This window comes from Manihot esculenta, chromosome 2, assembly GCF_001659605.2.
Source record: "Manihot esculenta cultivar AM560-2 chromosome 2, M.esculenta_v8, whole genome shotgun sequence".
Lineage (NCBI taxonomy): Eukaryota > Viridiplantae > Streptophyta > Magnoliopsida > Malpighiales > Euphorbiaceae > Manihot > Manihot esculenta.
Window position 1 is genome coordinate 37,733,844 of NC_035162.2, and position 21,288 is coordinate 37,755,131.

Sequence of the window (21,288 nt, forward strand, 5' to 3'; positions counted from 1 at the left end):
ATAAAGTTTTGATATTGATGGTCTTTTTATTCATTTTCAAAATTATATATTCTCAGGTTTGAGTCACATTTGAAACCAAATTAATCAAAGAGAATTTGGTCCTTGATCAAATTCACCATCATATCAATCTTATATTATAATTTTTTAAAAAAAATATATCATACTTTCTTTTTATTCCTTAAATATTTGATACTAAACATTTAATTTCCATTAATCCCAGTAGTGAGAATGAGCTACCCCTGTGGTTAGCAAAATCAAATTAGAAATTGACAAGGAGAAATTAGGATATTGATTCTGAATGGCTTGAGAATTTTGAGTTGATCATATGGTCAGTTGTTGGAGTTAATAGACTTGAAAAACACAACAAAGAAGAGGAAAATGCTAGAAAAGCATCTCATCTGACTTTCATTGAACTAAGCATACTTGCAGAATATTACAGTAACATTTTTACACCAGCAAGAAGATATCAGCTCAGCTGATTCAAATCCTCACAGTGAACGAGTGGTTGAGGCTCCCAATGTGAAGAACATGCTCTCCCAAGGCAACTTTTCTGCTACCAAATTCATCATTAATGCTCAAATGCTTGCAAACATCAACCTTGAACTGCACCATTGTAGCTGTTTTTGCATCCAAAAGCACCTTCTCAAAATCCACCAAGTGTTTGCGTGGTGAGTTGTGCACTGACGGAGGCATATAGAACAACAACACTACATGGCTTCCTCTCATTATTCCTGTATTTTCAACTTTCAAATGCACATCAAAAGCTAAATCTTCACAACTCTTCTCAACAGCATCAATTGATATACATTTCGAGAATCGACAAGGATGGTCTTCCTCCAACGGGACAGATACTACTTCAGGTGCTTGAACTAGTTTGTGCTCAAATGTGGAATAGCTAAGCCCATCTCCAAATGAATAAACAGTTTCTCCAGTATAAAATCTGTAGGTTCTGCCTGGATAGCCCGTCGAAGGATCTGCTCTCATGTTCATGTTTGTCATTGGTACTTTGTCCACATATGATTGTGGATACCATGTCATTGGAAGTCTTCCACCTGAGAAATAGTACTTCAGTTTTCTCGTTTCAGACATCCTGATTAAGAAAACTGTAAAATAAAAACACTTACTTGGATTGTGATACCCAAAAATCACATCAGCTATGGCAGCTCCACCAGCTTCACCAGGATAGCCAACCCATAGGATGCTTGTTATTTTGTCATTATTCTTTGCAAATGATACATCCATGCCACCTCCAGACATTATAACAAGAATCACAGGTGCCTTGGAAACACTTGCTACTTCTGTTACTAAAAGTGACTGCTGTCCTGGAAGAAGAAGATCAACTCTATCAAAACCCTCAGTCTCTATAGATCCATTGGCACCCATGACAAGCACAACAGCATCTGCAGAGGCTGCTACTTTCTTGGCATCATCTACTTGGGCTTTGTCACATGCAACATTATAGCAGCCTGCATGATAAGCAGTTGCAACCAATGCTGTTAGTCCTTGCAAAGGAGTCGTATAGTTGCATGGGATACCCTGATAGTTTCCAATCATTGTTAATGTCGCGTTGGCATTTGGTCCAATTACTGCCAGCATTTTTATGGAAGTTGGAGATAGAGGCAGTGAGCCTGGATTGTTCTTGAGCAACACTATGCCTTGTCTTGCAGCTTCGCGGGCCAAATCTTGGTTTTCTGCTGTGCAAACATCTTTTGGACCAAGATTTCCATAGATTTGCTTGGTAGGATCACCATCAAAAAAACCAAGTCTCATCATAGTAGCAAAATTATTTGAGACAGCCTTGTCAATATTCGACATATCAACTAATCCTGCTTTTACTGCTGCTTCAGTGTGTTGGCCTAAGAATGACCCGCAATTGAGATCCAGACCTATCAAATTTAAAAAAAAAATTTGCAATTTCATTATAAATACTAAGCCTCTTTTAAAGAGAAAATGCAATTAATTAACAAGCAACCTGATAATTAACTTTAATAGTGATTAGCATTTCAAGCATTACCTGCCAATATTGCCGTAGCTGCAGCTTCTTCTGTTGTTTTGGTATAGTGTTGTCTATTAAAGAACTCATATACTGAATCACAGTCAGAAACTATGTATCTGCAAAAACCGAGCCGAATTCAAACAAGATGATCAACTATGAAACACAGTTTGGAGAATGCATATATACCCATTCAATTTCCATTCGCCTCGGATGACCCCAGAGAGAAGATTTGGATCAGCACATGTAGGCTTACCATTGACCTGATTGTAGGAACACATTATACTGGCAACATTACCATCAAGAACACAACTTCTAAATGGAGGTTGAAATGTATCCTCCATGTCTTGCCTTGTTACCTGAATTATCACAATTCAAAAGCACACAAAAGAAAAATAATGAATCGACTTCTAACCATGAGTAGAAATAAAACTAATTGTATAAGGTTTTAATCATTAATTACCACAGCATTGAAATTTGTACGGTCTGTGCCATTCCAATGATCTAAGTCATAGGCCGTATAATGTTTACAGCATGCAGCAACCTTAAGCCTATTCTGATCTCCATCATCTCTTTGTTGCAGACCTCTAACATAGCTTGATGCATACTTACTCGAGAGTAATGGGTCTTCACCAGGGGTCTCTTGGCCTCTTCCCCATCTGGGATCACGAAATATGTTAACATTTGGCGACCAAAACGTTAAGCCTGTCAATCCTACGTTGTGCATGGCCCTGGCTTCAGTAGAAACCACCTTGCAAAAAGCAATTTCATCAAATGAATTGGAATCCATTCACTAATGGATTAAACATCAAATAAAGTAATGGTGCAGTAATTTCATACCTTTCCAATGGCTTGAAAAAGGGAAACATTGAAGGAAGCAGCAGATAAGATGACCTGAGGAAAGCTTGTAGCTGCAGGTACGACATTGGAGAAATTTGTACCATGACCCACATAAGAGACTCCATGTAAAGCCTCAGACCACCAGTTATAGTTTGGTATCCCTAGTCTACTCACACTTGCAGATTTATCAACCAAGAAGCCAATTTTCTCTTGCAATGTGAGTCTCTTGACAAGGTCTACAACTCTGTCACTGAATCCCAACGAAGTGTTACAGAAACCGAAACTTGCCAATGATGGGTTGGTGACAACATCACAGGCAAAAACAGGCGATGAATATTGTGCTAAAGCTCTAGCCTTTGAAGTTAACAAATAGAAAGAAAAACAGAAGAAAACGGAGAGCTTAGGCTCTCTGTTGTGAGAAGCAGAGCCCATCAAAGAGTGTGAAACCTGGAAAAGTTAAAATGCTTAGCAATGAAGAAAAAGAGGGTGCTTGTTGAGAGTATAAATAGAGGAGAAGAGGGCTGTGTTTGCAGCAGCAGATGGTGGATACTTGGAAGGGAAAGTAATGCAAATATAAATTAATGTATCAGCAGGGACTAAAAAGGGTAATGTACATAATTTGAAAGAACAGGTCAACGGCTAGTCTCTTCTCCTGTGTGTAGAGTGCTACTGCATTTACAATATTTCTCGCTTAATTAAATCGAGAGTTTCATCGGAAGCAAAGTACCCATCGAAAATGGATCCCTCTAAATATATACATATATATAATCTTGGATTTATACAAGCTCAAGTTGAAATTTAAGATTTTAAATTGTATATATTTTTTTAATAACGTTTAACTAACTATTGAAGGTGAACTTTGATACAAAATGTCTCAAAGTTGATAGTTTTTGTTGCAACCACGGCACTCCTAAGCTATCATGAAGAAGAGGATACCCAAGATATTGTATGCCACTTAATAAATAATAGAAAGAAAATTCAATAATTATATATATAGGAATTACTTAATATAGAAATTAAATAAAGAGGATACCCAAGAGGGCCTAGTGATGAATAGTTGGAAGGGAAGGCTGGACAGATACCAATTAGGGTAATGTGTTATTTGAAGAATAGTTATAAAAAGAAGTTTGCAATGGTTTTTCTTCTTAATGGTGAGAGGTGCTTCTACTTGCTGCTTCTGCATTTCTCATGTGCAAGCAAATTTCCATGAGAGGAAGCATTTCAAAACCAAAATTATATCAATGCTACTGTTGTTGATTGTGGTGGATTCTAATTAATTTTGATTTTTAGAAACAATTAATTTTTCGATATTATTTCAGTTTAATTATAAGTAATTTTGGCAAGATTCTAGTTCAGATTTAATTGTTATTTCAGTTTGATTCTAAGAATTTTGGAAAGATTCTAGTTCAAATTCAATTGTTATTTCAGTTTTATTTTAACTTTAATTTTAATTCAAATCTTAATTATTATACATAAAATCATTATATTTATTTTAAAATATATAGTAAATAATTTTAAATTTTAATATAAATGCATCCGAATAAATTTAAGAAATTTCATATTCTACTCTTTTAATCTCTAATTTTCAATTTAAAAAATAATATCAAAAACAATAATACCAACATTTAACACTAATAATAATATTATTAAAAACATATTATAATATATCATTTTTATTGAAAATATTATATTATTTTATCTTGAATTCTTAGTTATATAAATTTTAAATAAAAAATATATGTGTAATAATATGTAAAAATATATTATATAATTAATATATTTGCTAAATATAATTAAAAATATAAAATAATTTAATTTAAAAATATGAAAATAAAATATTTTATTAAATTATATACCTTCATATCTGAGGCGAAATCATTTCCACACATGAATTCCCAACAATTTCACATCTGCCATATTAGAAAATTGAATTTTTCATGTCATGAGAAATATAATGTTTTTCATTTGAAAAGAAGAAAGACAAAGTTATAAAATTTTATTGATTAAAAAAAAAAAAAGTTATAAAATTTTAGAAAGAATTAAAAGTAAGTTACCTTTTTTATCCCTAAAATGTCTAAAAATATAAATAGCCAAATTACGATCCATTGGCTATGAATGGATTTAGTCTATTGCGATCCAAATCAGCTGATACTGTTCATATAATTTCTAGGCAAAGCCACAGAATTTTTTTAGTAGTCAAATTTATCCTTCATATGCTTGCTGCAACCCCTTTCCTTTGACATCCAGAAGTAGGAATCAGAGATAGATGCAGCTCAGGTAATTTTTATTCAAAAACAAAATTTTCTAATCATATCTGGATCACCGAATGCCAATTAAAAGTATAATTTGATCTTTAACTTCGGTTTTGCAAAAGATTTGGGATATGCTAGTCAAGTGGTGATGCGCCCAAAGCTAGAAGAAATAATTCCAAAGACTCCATTGCTAAAGGCTTAATTTCCAAATCTTCTCAATCCAATTCACAAGCTTTAGACATGAATTGTAGATTTGAATCTTGGTTAGCAGCCAAATCACTTAACATTGACATCTATGATTCTCTTTCAACTTTAAGTACTTTGAATGAAAAAGTGCAGAAAATGGAATTACGGATAGTAGCTAGAGTTTTTAGCTGATCCCAAGTGAGCACCATTTCTTTTTTTTTTTTTTTTTAATCTTTATTTTTCCCTCATCATCAAATATTTGAATGATCCATCTATGGCAACCTGTTGGTACCAAAATCTTTTTTTTCTTTTTTTTGCAATGAAGAGTATTATATGGCTAATCTCCTGAAAATTCATTTTATTCAATTATCGTTGATCAAGTGAATTGCTCAGTAAATTATTAGATTGGAGGGTTTTTGAATTGAAAAGAATGAAGGAGAAATTACCCAAATTTAACATTTCTATAAGCTTAAGATTTGAGAAATGTCTTTTAAAAATTTTTGTAAGTACCACAAACATCGATTTCTCTAATAAAGTTAGTTGTGTTATATATTGGAAGTGAAACCTTTTTCCCTTTTATTTTTGTTTTCGCTTATATACATTAATATTTTCTTTATCGCATTAATATTTTTTCTTTATCCTTGAAGAATTAATTGTGTACTGTACTCGTGGTTTTTAATTTGGAAATTGTATCATAGTCAATTGTGAATTCAAGTACGACTTTTGATCCATATTTTTTACTTTTAACTCAAATTCTCATAGTGAAGAAATCTGCATAAAATTAAATTTGAGATTTTTATCTATGACATGTGTTGTAATTGTTGATTCTTGAGACTGAGTAGCAAGACAAGCAGTGGATGTCTTTCCCTTCTTTAAATTTATATGATATTCTTTATGATAGAGTTTATTCCGTTATAATTTGTATGAGGTTTAATCTAATGTTATTCCACTAAAAAATTATATTATAGTTGAAATAAAACTGTTTAGACTCCGTCAGGAGTTTTAACTAATAAAATTTTATTAAGATAAAATTCAAAAAACAAAAGATTAAAAACCAAAATTTCTTATTAAATTCTCAAAAAATTGAAAAATCTCAAACAGTAAAGAGAATGACTATTTATAATAAAAAAAATCATAATATGAAAAATTATTAAAAAAATCTTAAAAAGGTACTTAAAATATATAATTAACTTTCTAAACGATGGAATTTTCGCATTGAACTTTGTGATAAATCTACGGCCTTTATCACACTTTTAAAAGTTGTGCGTTTTAAAAGTTTTTTTCCAAAAAGCTATTATGGGCCTCTGACGGATATAACATTGTAAGTTAAGGCCGATTCAAATCTATTATAAGATCCAAAACTAATTATTCCGCATCAACAATCCTTTTAATAAAAGATGGAAGAAAGAATGTTAGGTTCAACATTCTATTATCCAATTCATAACCGATGAACAATAATACGATGGGGCACATGGGATGCCTGTAATGGTTTTGTGCCTCCCACGGCATGAAAACAACAAATAGGAGAATATAACATGTCAATGATGTCCTAAGTCGTCTTAAAAGCATTTCGATCATGCTTATAACATATAACATTTTTCTTTTTCAAAATAATATTGTAGTGCTAGCTTGAATCTTATCAATTTCTAATTAGTTTTTGTACTAGATAGAATAAAAAAATAAGTACAAAAATAATACAATCATCATGATTTATTATGGTGTAACGCCCCGGAAATCCGGACCGCTATCGGCGCTAGGATCCGGGTCGACTTAAGGCCGCCGGGACCCGTAGCAAGCCTGACATAAAACCTGTAAACCTGTATAATCCCATACATGATCAACAACATGCATAAAAATTAAAACTTTTCCTCATACATACTGTCATCTACTAACTCAACCTGTGCATACTCTGAACATATACATAACATAGTCCCTCTGTGGGATCTCATCAAGCCTTAAAGGCAAAACAACCTGTGTTGAGTTAGTTTACATGAACATCATAACATAAGATCATGTATATACAAAAGGGATTAACAATACATTATGGTCAAGCACAACTCTATCCTCAATAACCTCATTACATAACATTCTGAATATTTTACATCCCATCATAATACAGTTGTCATGTCCACACACTAACTATTACATACATATGACTTTTTCTCTTCTGGCCTTCTCTATCTATCCCGTACCTGCAAACCTGGGGGTTAGGGGAGAGGGGTGAGCTAGATGCCCAGTGAGTAGAACTGTAAAAAAGAATATTTAAAACATGCTATCATGAAATGCGTCACTGCACAATTAAATCACACCACGGATGGACTGATTCAAAAATCCCTCAACTCCATGCCCGGCCCTATTATGGGCACCACAGGACTTCGTATTGCCCGGCCCTATTATGGGCACCACAGGACTTCGTACTCGGAGTTATTGCCCGGCCCTATTATGGGCACCACAGGACTTCGTATTGCCCGGCCCTATTATGGGCACCACAGGACTTCGTACTCAGAAGGCTAATGAATCATCCTAATGTCCATCCACTATCATCTATCACAACAATACAATGCGGCATAGTCGTGAATTCTAATGCAAACAACCTATAATATGATCATGATGCATGAAGCATGACAAAAGCATTTCATTTCTTAATTTAAAAAGGTTAAGTTTAGTTCCACTCACCTCTAGCTGACTCTGACAAACTCTGTAGCAGCTGGCTCACTGCTGGGGTCCTTGGTTCCTCGGGTCCGAACCTACACAGGTGGACTCCAATGAGGGACCAAACATACATAAACATAACTCTAATACATTCCCCAAAAACCCCCTAAAACATCCTGAAAACATCACATAGAGATATGCATGAAGTGGCTGAACAGGGCACTTTCGGCGGCACCTTCGGCGGCCGAAAGTCCCAGACAGAGACGAAAGTCTCTTTTCGGGGGCAACTTCGGCAGCCGAAAGGCCTGCCTCCCCAGCCATGTTCGGCGGCCGAAAGTGCCTTCGGCTGCCGAACCTGGTTTCTGCCAAAGGGCAGAAACTTGGCTCCTTTGTGCATTCTCGCCTCCAAACTCCCCAATCATGCATATATCTTAACCAAAACATGCATACAAGCTCCTAGGGGCTTCAAACAAGCATATACCCCAACTACAACACTTCAAACACACAAAAAAATCAACATACATTGCTCAAATCATCAAAATAACCCATAAACTCGACATATAACCTAACATGCATTTCTACCCTTAGATCTAGCATAAAACTTACTTAAAACATATAAGGAGCTTAAGATCGGCTCTTACCTCTTGAAGATCGAGAGGGAGACGACCTAAACTTGGAGATCCACGAAAATGAGCTTCTGAGTTCCCAAAGCTCCAAAACTTGGTTTAAAAGCTCAAAACCTTTAATGCAAGCTTAAAACTCAAGAAAAATGGTAGAGATTTGGAGGAAGAACACTAGAGTTGCAAAGGGAAGGTCGGAAGCTTGCTGTGGCCGAAAATGGGAGAAAGCTCGCCCATTTCGGCTAAGTGCCCCATTTATAGGTGGCTGGCCAGGCCACGTTCGGGGGCCGAATGTGCCTCCGCTGTAACAGCCCAAAAATCCGGACCGCTACCGGCGCTAGGATCCAGATCGGCGTAAGGCCGCCGGGACCCGTAACAAGCCTGACATATATCCTGTAAACCTGTAAATCCCATACATGATCAACAAAACTCATAAACCTGTAAGCATTCTCATATAACAACCAAGCTCAACCTGTACATAAACATAAACATATCATAAACCTCCACTGGAGCCCTCATCAAATGCTCCAATGGGGTAACTCATCATACATAAGCTTGGTTGAAACATAAACTCATATCTCATATCATAAGGACCATGTACATACAAGTGGGATTAACAATCTGTATTGGTCAAGCACAACTCTATCCTCAATATTCAGAAATTCATAACATAACTTAAAACTCTTTTACATTACATCATAATACAATTTTCATGTCCACAATCTAACTATTACATAACATTCCTTCATACTCTGGCTAACCTCCTGGTCTACCCTGTACCTGCACATCTGGGGTTAGGGGAGAGGGGTGAGCTATAAAGCCCAGTGAGCAGAATATAGAAAACATATATTAAATATTTCATGCTTCCATGAAATCCAACACATCACAAACATATCACAGAAGGATGGTATTGTCACCTATAGTCCTCAACATAATCCAATCATGCCAGGGGCGTAGAATGGGCCTCACTTGTAACGACCCGAAAACCGATACCCCTCAGTAACGGTCCGAACCATCACTGGCACTAGGATCCAGATCGGCTTAAGGCCGTCGGGACCCGTAGCAAGCCGACTATACTCTCTGTGTACCTGATAAATCCCATACATGATACAAAGATACTCAACAATCCTGTAAAACTTTGTAGGCTTAACTACTGCTACTCAGATATAGCAATCTGAAATGGCCCTCAGGGCCTATACCAGGGACTACTATCTGCTGTGGATCAAGGGAATGAAACCCTTTTAATCTGTAACACATTCCACTGGTATCTCATCGAAGCCATACATTAAGCCTAACTCACACATTTCTCATCAAGAAACGTAAAACAGGATTCATGTACAGGGGATTAATCATACATCACACTATAGCAATGATACTAGGAAAAGCACAAGTCTATCCAGTATACGACAGTACATATCTATACATTACATTACAACTAATCTTTTAATTACATCATGTCCACTACACTATTACAGCATACATTCAAGCACAACTTTCCTCTGTACTCTTGCTGACTTTGACTTCCCATAGCTATCTCAGAACCTGCAAAACTGGGGTTAAGGGAGTGGGATGAGCTCTAGAGCCCAGTGAGGAGGAACAATAAAAACAGTTCATTCATTACATGCTCTCATGAAATGCATCACATCACAAACATATCATCTCAAGGATGAATTTGTCACCAATAACCCTTAACTACATGTTATAATAATGCCAACTGTGCCAAGGAGACTATGTCATTACCTGGTCTACACTTATCTCTCTGATATCATAACATGACCAACTGTGCCAAGGAGACGAAGTCTCACCTGGTCTACACTTAACTCTGATTTGACAGCCCAGCTGTCTCACTCATAGTACCAGGAGCGACCTGGACTATCCAGGGGCGACCTGGTATGGCTATCTCATGCCATAACTCTGTATCTGCTCTCTGTCAAGGGCTAAGGATCATCCAACATTCATCCACAGGAACAACAACATATGCAATGCATCATATTCGTGAATTCTAATGCAACACAACCTAATACATCACATGGCAGTTTATGATGCATGGATCATGCTAGAATCGTGTCATTTCTCAAAATAAAATATTCAGTTTAGTTCCACTCACCTCTGCTCTTCTGGCAGATACTGTACTGACTCTGATATCTCTAACTCTGATGACCTCCTCGAACTCTCGGGTCTAATCCTACACAAATGGACTCGAATGAGGTGTCACACATACTTTGAATAACTCTTAAACAAATCCCCATAATCCCCTCTAAACCTCTGCAAATAATCACGTAACTCATGCAAAAGAAGGCTGGACAGAACACATTCGGCAGCAGATTCGGCGGCCGAATGTCCTCTCCAGAGCCGAAACTCATGCATGTTCGGCGGCACCTTCGGCGGCCGAATGTGCATGACAGATCCGAAAGTCCATTCTTTCGGAGGCAACCTTAGGCAGCCGAAACTACCTCCACAAGGGGTTCGGCGACCGAATCCTCCCTTCGGCGGCCGAAGCTGGGTTCTCCAGAAGGCAGAACCTTGCTTCCTCTCATGCACAACGTCTCCAACACACTCTAACATGCATAACTCAGCGTCTTCACTCACATATACTCTGGTATATGCACAAAGGGGTCCCAAACTACCTATTAACCCCAACAAAACAACTAACACAACACATAATCATGCTTTCACCATTAACACATCAAAACTAAACTCTAAACCCTAAACATACAACTCTACTCGTAACCGCTTTAAAAGCTGTTAAAAACCATTAAAACAAGTTAACAACTGCCCTTACCTTTGGACAATAGAAGCTAAACAATCTGAACTCAAAGTTATGCACCACCACCTCTTCTTCTTCACTAAACCACCAACGCTCTCCTTTTTTTCTCACAAACGTTCACAACACTTTACCACCCTCAACCCTGTGCCTGGGTGATTAAAACTTTGCAGATGAGTCATAGGAGACGTGGCCTAACCTCTGGTCATGATCTGGAGGTGAACACCTGGCCAAACCACGGACTGAGGAGCATGCACAACGAACCGACCACCTCAGCTTCGGCTGCCGAAACTGCATGCAAAATCATGCAACTTTCGGGGGCCGAACATAACCTTCGGGGGCCGAACATTGGGCACTTTCGGCGGCCGAACTTAACCTTCGGGGGCCGAACTTAACCTTCGGGGGCCGAACATTACAGAAACTCCTTTGGCCAATTCTCCACAAAACTCAACTCGTTTTCTACCCTAAACCTTTAAAACACTTGAACACATTTGAGAAAACTTTCTCGTACCCTTCCAGAGACCTCTGACATCCTCAAATTCCACCGAACGGTAGGAATTCCGATGTCTGAATCTAGCCGGGTATTACATTCTTCCCTCCTTTAAGAACATTCGTCCTCGAATGTTAAAACAACAACAATAAACATACAGGGAAACAAGAAGAAAGCCTAACATCGTTCTCTACAAAGAGACACAGATACCCCTGGAGTAAAACTCCCGGGTTAGCTATACTGTCTGACTTTGCTGACCCTTCACTGCTTAAGCTGTGTCTACACTAATTGTTTACCACTCTTGCTTGTACACAATCGACCTGACTAACTTTCCTTTTCTTTGACTTTTCTCAGCTTATTTACACTACTCTGGTTATACTAACCTTTACTTCTCTTTACTTATCACTTCTGTCAGTACACAACAATTGACTTGAATCTTTCATCTGACTACGGATCTTCCTTTCTTTTTGATGCTTCTCGGCTTTATAACTCTACGGAAATGCTAGATGACTTGGCTATCACGTTCTCTCTCTCTACTTACTTTCGATGTTATATTGTGACACATCACAATGAAACAGACATGCCCTGAAATTGCACTCAGCTTACAGAACTTGACCTCTATGCCATGTTCTCTGAAAATCTATAACATTTCGTAGATAACGGGCATGCTTCTCTGTTTCTCTAAAGATTTTGGTGCGCACTCTGATCCTTGCCCGCTTTTCTTCTTTACTATACTGGCTTTTTCTCTTTTGATCCCTTCTAACATTACTAGACTATCTCTAGCTCTCGAGCTATCTGTTTCTATAGGATAAACTGATAAGCGACATCTGACTGAGGGCAGCTAAGCCTTACCCAGTAAATCTTGTCTTGTATACTCAGAGTCGCTGAGCAGGTTTACCCCTTCCCTCTGGTTTAGACTCTTTACTATCATAAAGATCTCACCTCTACGCAACTGCTAAATTGACTTTTCTCTAACTGACTTTGGCCATATAGTTCCTAACTCTTAGATCTATTATGGAAAACAACCAGCTTCTACTAGCTGGTCCTATAGATCATCCATTCTGCATGGGAACACCTGTCCTTGGTAGTGATTTTGTGCAACTAGGCACAGTTGTGACAAAATCTCAAGGTTTCATCCTTCATTTCTCACAACGATACTGGAACACTCCAGGGTGTAGTACTAAGTCGGATAGAATCCTTATCTACCAAGTTCACAACTGCTCTACTATCTCTCTCAATCTTGCAACTGCTTTTCTAACTCTTATAGGTTTCAACTCTTACATGCTACAGGTATCATTGCAAAAGAAGAGGTGAAGATGAATCTAGTCTCCATTCTCACTTAACTTTCAAATTCTACTGGGTTTACTAATGGTAAACCTGCTAACTCGTCTGGGATAACATATAACACTCTTTCTCTTTTACTGTCTATGAATACTGAGGCTGGTTCCCTGACCTGGCTATGCACTCAAACAAGAGCAAGAAAACTCCTGACTAACTTCCCTAACGAATTCACGAGCCTGTAGGGTTGATATCAAACTTCTGGGTATGCTAAACTGTCCCCCTCTAAGGACTAACTCTGACCCATCCGAGCCTCTGAACTCTGAACTGTCCTACTTTGTCTTTGCAGACTTAGGTAGTACCTCGAGTAGCTAGCCAATCCGCCCTAGGTTGACATCACCAGTCACCCCTAGAACCATAAGGTCAGCTGGATTGCATCCACTACTCTCACCATACGCAACAGACTCTGAACTGAACCGACAGACTGACTCTGCCATAGATGGATCACACTCTTGGGCCCTCTGACCCAAAGAGAACACTCTAAGCCAGAAGTTATCAACCCCTCCTCTATTTATGGCTCTCAAAACAACAGGGAAAGAAACATCAGGGTCCACTATAACCTACACATCTGAACACCCGCAAGTGAACGTATTTGACGTCACCGTGTTCAATGTGTTAACCGCCTACTAAGTCAGGATGAAGATCCAAGCTAAAGCTAACGAATCTTCCCTCGAGAACCGACCAAAGAAAAGGAGAACTCTCTTCTCTTGCCTCAACCCCTGTCCTAAAACATGGCTAGAGCTACAGGCTGAGTTACACTACTAGAAGTCATCTGCTGGGACTGTGCCAATCAGGGCCGCAGTAGGACACTCACATAACATGAGTCCTTCCTGCTCGCATCTATACATGCCGTAGTCCCATACCAACAGACTACTTTTGTGTAACCTCCACGCCTCACGGATCCAGAACTATCTGAACTAGAGCTCAATCGCCATCAAATCCCAGACTAAACTGAAATCTCTTTCTAACCTTTCTTACTTTACATTTATTCTATTCTGTTCTTTTTCTGCTCTATATTATCTCATTTACTCTTTTCTTTACTTACTTTTCTCTTATTTACTTTTATTCTTTTTCTTACTCTTCACTTTCTTACGCTATTCTCTGCCTTATTTCTTTCCTTGAGGTCTACACGCAGAGATGAGAGATCACTCTCTCTCTACCTGGATTTCAAATCCACGGCTATAGCTCTCAAGCTTTTTCACGGCGCACTATCCTTTAACGACTCACTCGTTTCTGAACCTTTGTCTCTGAACATCTAACTCTATTACACTTTACTATTCACATCAACTGATATTCTATACACATCAGAACACGCAAAAATGAGCTTACCTGGCACCGCTGTGTTCGGTGTGTCTGTCTCTGGCTGATCCTGGGTGAAAATCCGAGCCGAAACTAACGGACTTTCACTTAAGGAACCTCCTGAAGAAGGGACTACCTCTCTTTCTCTATCTCTGGTTGGAGCTTCTGGTGGAATGATATGGTCTGAGGATGTCTGTGGGCACTGTGCTGACATGCTGATAGTGGGACACTCTCGTGCCATGTGCCCCTCCTGTCCGCACCTGAAACATGCTGTTGTCCCAGCCCGACAGACTCCTTTGTGCCTCCTACCGCACCTCGTACAGCTAGAACTACCCCAACCAGAACTCGAACCCTCGCGACAACCTATGCCAAACTGTACCCTATTCCAGAACTCTCTTTTCTTTGATCCTTTCAGGCCTCTCACTTTCTTTTTCTTCATTGCAGCAGCCTTACCCAAAGGGAAACGATCACTATTCTCTGGGTCATTTTCTATACTCATGTTTTCTGTCTGCCCTGGCTGCTCACGGTCACTCTCTTTATGCTCCCTTGAGCTATCTGAACAAACCCATCCTGCAAACTCTATAGCAAACTGTTCCCAGGATAAGCTTTCTACCCTCGGGTTCACATACTGGGTGAACCATGCCCTTGTCTTCTCACATTTCACTGTGACCCCTGCCATCTGAATGGCTCTACTCTCACTGGCTCCCAACTCGTCAGTTATCATCTTGACCATTCTAAGATACTCCAAAGGATCATCACCTGTCTCAAAGTTGGGAACATCCAACCTCAAATAATCTGTCATCTTTCCCTCACTTCCTCCAGGTGAACAAGGCTTAGGTGTTTGGACAATTGGGGCTACTGGTTCTCCTGGTGGTGGAGGAGATGCAACATGCCCTAGGGTAGGGTTTACTGACCCTGGGTAACCAAAGAAGGGTGGAAACATGGTATACTGTGGATATGACGGGTAAAAGGAAGGATAAGGCATAAAGGTGGGATATGGGTTATATCTAGGAAACTCTGATGTACCTCTCATCGGGTACTCTGCCCCCCACTGATAGGGTGGATACTGAGGTGGAACAAACCTCGAGGCCTGAGTGCCTCCTTGGGACTCACCCATATCTCCTCCCAACCTACTTCTACTAAAGCTATCATCTCTACTCTGCTCATCCTCCTCTCCTTCTCTCCGATACCCTGACATACTACTCTGAACAACTCCCCTTCTACTCTCATCAACAGACCTTCTAGGGTCCCTTGATGTACCTTCTCTACTTAAACAATCTGATGTTGCCCTTTGCAGAACGGGGAGATGAGCATCCATGTCCTCATCCTCTGGCGGAGCTCCTGTCAATCTCATAGATCGACGAGTTCCTCTCATCCTGCCTCTGAAAAGCACAACATCACACACAATATCATCAAATGATCCATGTGAAAACACATGAATCCTTAACACATATCAAACATATCAATAACGCACATGCAGCTCATCATGGCATTTCACATCATCATGCAAGACAGGACTCCACATCCTATCCTAGTGGACATGATTTTTACCTATTGTGCTTTCCTTCCTATACAAGACAACACCTCTTTCCGATATGGGATATCTCTAATCCTTGAGCATCTTTGCTCAACACATCGTACTCTTGAGGCCCTATGCTCTGATACCAATCTGTAACGACCCGGAAACCGATACCCCTCAGTAACGGTCCGAACCATCACTGGCACTAGGATCCAGATCGGCTTAAGGCCGCCGGGACCCGTAGCAAGCCGACTATACTCTCTGTGTACCTGATAAATCCCATACATGATACAAAGATACTCAACAATCCTGTAAAACTTTGTAGGCTTAACTACTGCTACTCAGATATAGCAATCTGAAATGGCCCTCAGGGCCTATACCAGGGACTACTATCTGCTGTGGATCAAGGGAATGAAACCCTTTTAATCTGTAACACATTCCACTGGTATCTCATCGAAGCCATACATTAAGCCTAACTCACACATTTCTCATCAAGAAACGTAAAACAGGATTCATGTACAGGGGATTAATCATACATCACACTATAGCAATGATACTAGGAAAAGCACAAGTCTATCCAGTATACGACAGTACATATCTATACATTACATTACAACTAATCTTTTAATTACATCATGTCCACTACACTATTACAGCATACATTCAAGCACAACTTTCCTCTGTACTCTTGCTGACTTTGACTTCCCATAGCTATCTCAGAACCTGCAAAACTGGGGTTAAGGGAGTGGGATGAGCTCTAGAGCCCAGTGAGGAGGAACAATAAAAACAGTTCATTCATTACATGCTCTCATGAAATGCATCACATCACAAACATATCATCTCAAGGATGAATTTGTCACCAATAACCCTTAACTACATGTTATAATAATGCCAACTGTGCCAAGGAGACTATGTCATCACCTGGTCTACACTTATCTCTCTGATATCATAACATGACCAACTGTGCCAAGGAGACGAAGTCTCACCTGGTCTACACTTAACTCTGATTTGACAGCCCAGCTGTCTCACTCATAGTACCAGGAGCGACCTGGACTATCCAGGGGCGACCTGGTATGGCTATCTCATGCCATAACTCTGTATCTGCTCTCTGTCAAGGGCTAAGGATCATCCAACATTCATCCACAGGAACAACAACATATGCAATGCATCATATTCGTGAATTCTAATGCAACACAACCTAATACATCACATGGCAGTTTATGATGCATGGATCATGCTAGAATCGTGTCATTTCTCAAAATAAAATATTCAGTTTAGTTCCACTCACCTCTGCTCTTCTGGCAGATACTGTACTGACTCTGATATCTCTAACTCTGATGACCTCCTCGAACTCTCGGGTCCAATCCTACACAAATGGACTCGAATGAGGTGTCACACATACTTTGAATAACTCTTAAACAAATCCCCATAATCCCCTCTAAACCTCTGCAAATAATCACATAACTCATGCAAAAGAAGGCTGGACAGAACACATTCGGCAGCAGATTCGGCGGCCGAATGTCCTCTCCAGAGCCGAAACTCATGCATGTTCGGCGGCACCTTCGGCGGCCGAATGTGCATGACAGATCCGAAAGTCCATTCTTTCGGAGGCAACCTTAGGCAGCCGAAACTACCTCCACAAGGGGTTCGGCGGCCGAATCCTCCCTTCGGCGGCCGAAGCTGGGTTCTCCAGAAGGCAGAACCTTGCTTCCTCTCATGCACAACGTCTCCAACACACTCTAACATGCATAACTCAGCGTCTTCACTCACATATACTCTGGTATATGCACAAAGGGGTCCCAAACTACCTATTAACCCCAACAAAACAACTAACACAACACATAATCATGCTTTCACCATTAACACATCAAAACTAAACTCTAAACCCTAAACATACAACTCTACCCGTAACCGCTTTAAAAGCTGTTAAAAACCATTAAAACAAGTTAACAACTGCCCTTACCTTTGGACAATAGAAGCTAAACAATCTGAACTCAAAGCTATGCACCACCACCTCTTCTTCTTCACTAAACCACCAACGCTCTCCTTTTTTTCTCACAAACGTTCACAACACTTTACCACCCTCAACCCTGTGCCTGGGTGATTAAAACTTTGCAGATGAGTCATAGGAGACGTGGCCTAACCTCTGGTCATGATCTGGAGGTGAACACCTGGCCAAACCACGGACTGAGGAGCATGCACAACGAACCGACCACCTCAGCTTCAGCTGCCGAAACTGCATGCAAAATCATGCAACTTTCGGGGCCGAACATTGGGCACTTTCGGCGGCCGAACTTAACCTTCGGGGGCCGAACATTACAGAAACTCCTTTGGCCAATTCTCCACAAAACTCAACTCGTTTTCTACCCTAAACCTTTAAAACACTTGAACACATTTGAGAAAACTTTCTCGTACCCTTCCAGAGACCTCTGACATCCTCAAATTCCACCGAACGGTAGGAATTTCGATGTCTGAATCTAGCCGGGTATTACATCACTGGTCTTCCTCTTACATACATAACATAACATATCATTCCAATATGCCAGGGGCGTAGAATGGGCCTCACTGGTCTTTCTCTTAACATAGTCCAGGGGTGTAGAATGGGCCTCACTGGCAATCCATACCGTATCATCATCATATCATACCATAGGAGGACTAGAGGATCATTCAATAGCCAATCTGCATCCACATCATATTATGCAATGCAACATATTCGTGAATACTAATGCAAACAACCTAAAATATATCATGGCATATATGATGCATGAACATGCTCCAAAAAGTTATATTTCATTTATTTAAAAACTTAAGGTTCATTCCACTCACCTCTTAGCTGAAGCTCAACAGACTCTGAAGCAGCTATCGCACTGCTGGGGTCCCTGATTTCTCGGGTCTGAACCTACACAGGTGGACTCAAATGAGGGACCGAACATACATAAACATGACTCTAAAATACTCCCCAAAAACCCCCTAGAACATCATGAAAACATCACATAGAAATATGCATGAAATGGCTGAACAGGACACTTTCGGCGGCATCTTCGGCGGCCGAAAGTCCTGGACAGATCCGAAAGTCAGGCACTTTCGGCGGCACCTTCGGCGGCCGAAAGTCCCAGACAGAGACGAAAGTCTCTTTTCGGGGGCAACTTTGGCAGCCGAATGCTGCCTCCACAAAAGAGGGTTCGGCGGCCGAACCTGAGCTTCTCCCGAAGGGCAGAAACTCAGCTCCTCTATGCACATTTTGCCTCCCAAGCTCAACTCATGTAAAAACTAGTTCTAAAACATGCATACCTCACATACATTACACCTAGGGGTCTCAAGCTATCATATACCCCAACTACAACACTTCAAACAACACATAACAAGCTACATTGTTCATCAAAGCATTAAAACCCATAAACTCAACATATACTCTAACATGCATTTCTACCCATAGATCTTGCATAAAACTTAGTTAAAACACATAAGGAGCTTAAGATCGGCTCTTACCTCTTGAAGATCGAGAGGGAGACGACCTAAACTTGGAGATCCACGAAAATGAGCTCCTGAGTTCCCAAAGCTCCAAAACTTGTTTCAAAAGCTTAGATCTTCAAAACCAAGGGAAAACAAGTGAAAATCATGAAAGATTTAGAGGAAGAACATCAAAAATGGGTGAGGGGAGGCAGAAAGCTCACCTTGGCCGAAAATGGGGAAAAACTCGCCCGTTTTCGGCTAAGGGACCCTTTTTATAGTGGCTGGCCAGACCACGTTCGGGGGCCGAATGTGCCTCCGCATGCATGCCATGTTCGGCGGCCGAACATGAGGTTCGGCGGCCGAACCTGGACTTCCCTCACTCATGCTTTCGGGGGCCTAACGTGCCTCCAAAACGCATGCATGTTCGGCGGCCGAACTTGACTTTCGGCGGCCGAACCTGGGTTTTCCTCCAAAGACTTTTCATGTAAAAACTCCTTTTCTTTCATACTTAAAACCATTAAAAACATGAAAACATTTCATGAAAGCATGGTTCTACCCTTCTAGAGGTCTCCGACATCCGAGATTCCACCGGACGGTAGGAATTCCGATACCGGAGTCTAGCCGGGTATTACATTCTCCCCCCCTTAAGAACATTCGTCCCCGAATGTTCCTCAACTAGTACATGCATAGCAAAATAACATAACATACATATAACACATGGGGACTAACCTTAAAAGAGGTGGGGATATTGCTGGAGCATGGACTCCCGTGTCTCCCAAGTGCATTCTTCCAAGTTGTGGTGGTTCCAAAGGATTTTCACCATCGGGATTTCCTTGTTTCTTAACTTTCTGATCTGGGTGTCTATGATCCGTACTGGCTGCTCAACATAGGTGAGATCCTCTTGGACCTCCACATCAGGCTCACTAAGAACCTTACTCGGATCTGACACAAACTTCCTCAACATAGAAACATGGAAAACCGGATGGATTCTTTCCATCGAAGCAGGTAAATCCAGCTTGTACAACACATTCCCAATCTTTTGCAAGATTTCAAAGGGTCCGATGTATCGTGGGGCTAGTTTACCTTTCTTTCCGAAGCGAACCACTCCCTTCATTGGAGACACCTTGAGCAATACCAGATCCCCCTCCTGAGACTCTACAAGTCTTCTGCGGATGTCTGCATAACTCTTCTGTCTGCTCGCAGCCGTCTTGATTCTCTCTCTGATGATGGGTACCACCCTGCTGGTGATCTCTACTAACTCAGGCCCTGCCAAGGCCTTCTCTCCAACTTCCTCCCAGCAAACAGGTGACCTGCACTTCCTTCCATATAAAGCTTCATATGGAGCCATCCCGATGCTAGCATGATGACTGTTATTGTAGGCAAACTCCACCAAAGGTAGATGCTGCCTCCAAGAACCGCCAAAGTCCAGCACACACATTCTTAGCATATCTTCTATGGTCTGGATGGTCCTCTCTGACTGTCCGTCTGTCTGTGGATGGAAGGCAGTGCTAAAATCCAACCTGGTACCCATGGCATCTTGCAGACTCCGCCAAAACCTGGAGGTGAACTGGGGCCCTCTATCTGACACTATAGAAACGGGAACCCCATGCAGTCTGACAATCTCGTTTACATACACCTGCGCTAACTTGTCCACAGAATAGCCACTCCTGACAGGGATGAAGTGAGCAGATTTGGTGAGTCTGTCCACAATCACCCATATGGAGTCCAATCTGTTGGACGCTGCCGGTAACCCCACTACGAAGTCCATAGCTATATTCTCCCATTTCCACTCTGGAATAGGTAGCGGGTTAAGCATTCCAGCCGGCTTCTGATGTTCCAGCTTCACCCTCTGACATACTTCGCAGGCTGACACAAACTGTGC

At 40.5% G+C, this 21,288-nt stretch overlaps 1 protein-coding gene across 1 annotated transcript; it reads right to left on the minus strand.

Annotated features, from left to right (window-relative positions):
• Positions 1-276: 276 nt before the first annotated feature.
• LOC110608953 (beta-xylosidase/alpha-L-arabinofuranosidase 2) lies at positions 277-3,280 on the minus strand. The gene is made up of 6 exons (XM_021748233.2): positions 2,834-3,280; positions 2,457-2,744; positions 2,183-2,352; positions 2,015-2,112; positions 1,125-1,886; positions 277-1,052 (listed from the first exon to the last, which is right to left on the minus strand). Exons 1-6 carry the CDS (start codon positions 3,263-3,265, stop codon positions 481-483), a joined length of 2,322 nt encoding a protein of 773 aa, XP_021603925.2. The 5' UTR covers positions 3,266-3,280; the 3' UTR covers positions 277-480.
• Between the last annotated feature and the right edge of the window lie 18,008 nt (positions 3,281-21,288).

Excerpts from the sequence above, each read along its gene's own strand:
- LOC110608953 (XM_021748233.2), bottom strand. The coding sequence starts at position 3,265 with ATGGGCTCTGCTTCTCACAACAGAGAGCCTAAGCTCTCCGTTTTCTTC. Across the intron at positions 2,113-2,182 it reads GGCGAATGGAAATTGAATGG|ATACATAGTTTCTGACTGTG; the intron begins GTATATATGCAT and ends CGGTTTTTGCAG. Across the intron at positions 1,053-1,124 it reads TTTTGGGTATCACAATCCAA|GTGGAAGACTTCCAATGACA; the intron begins GTAAGTGTTTTT and ends ACTATTTCTCAG.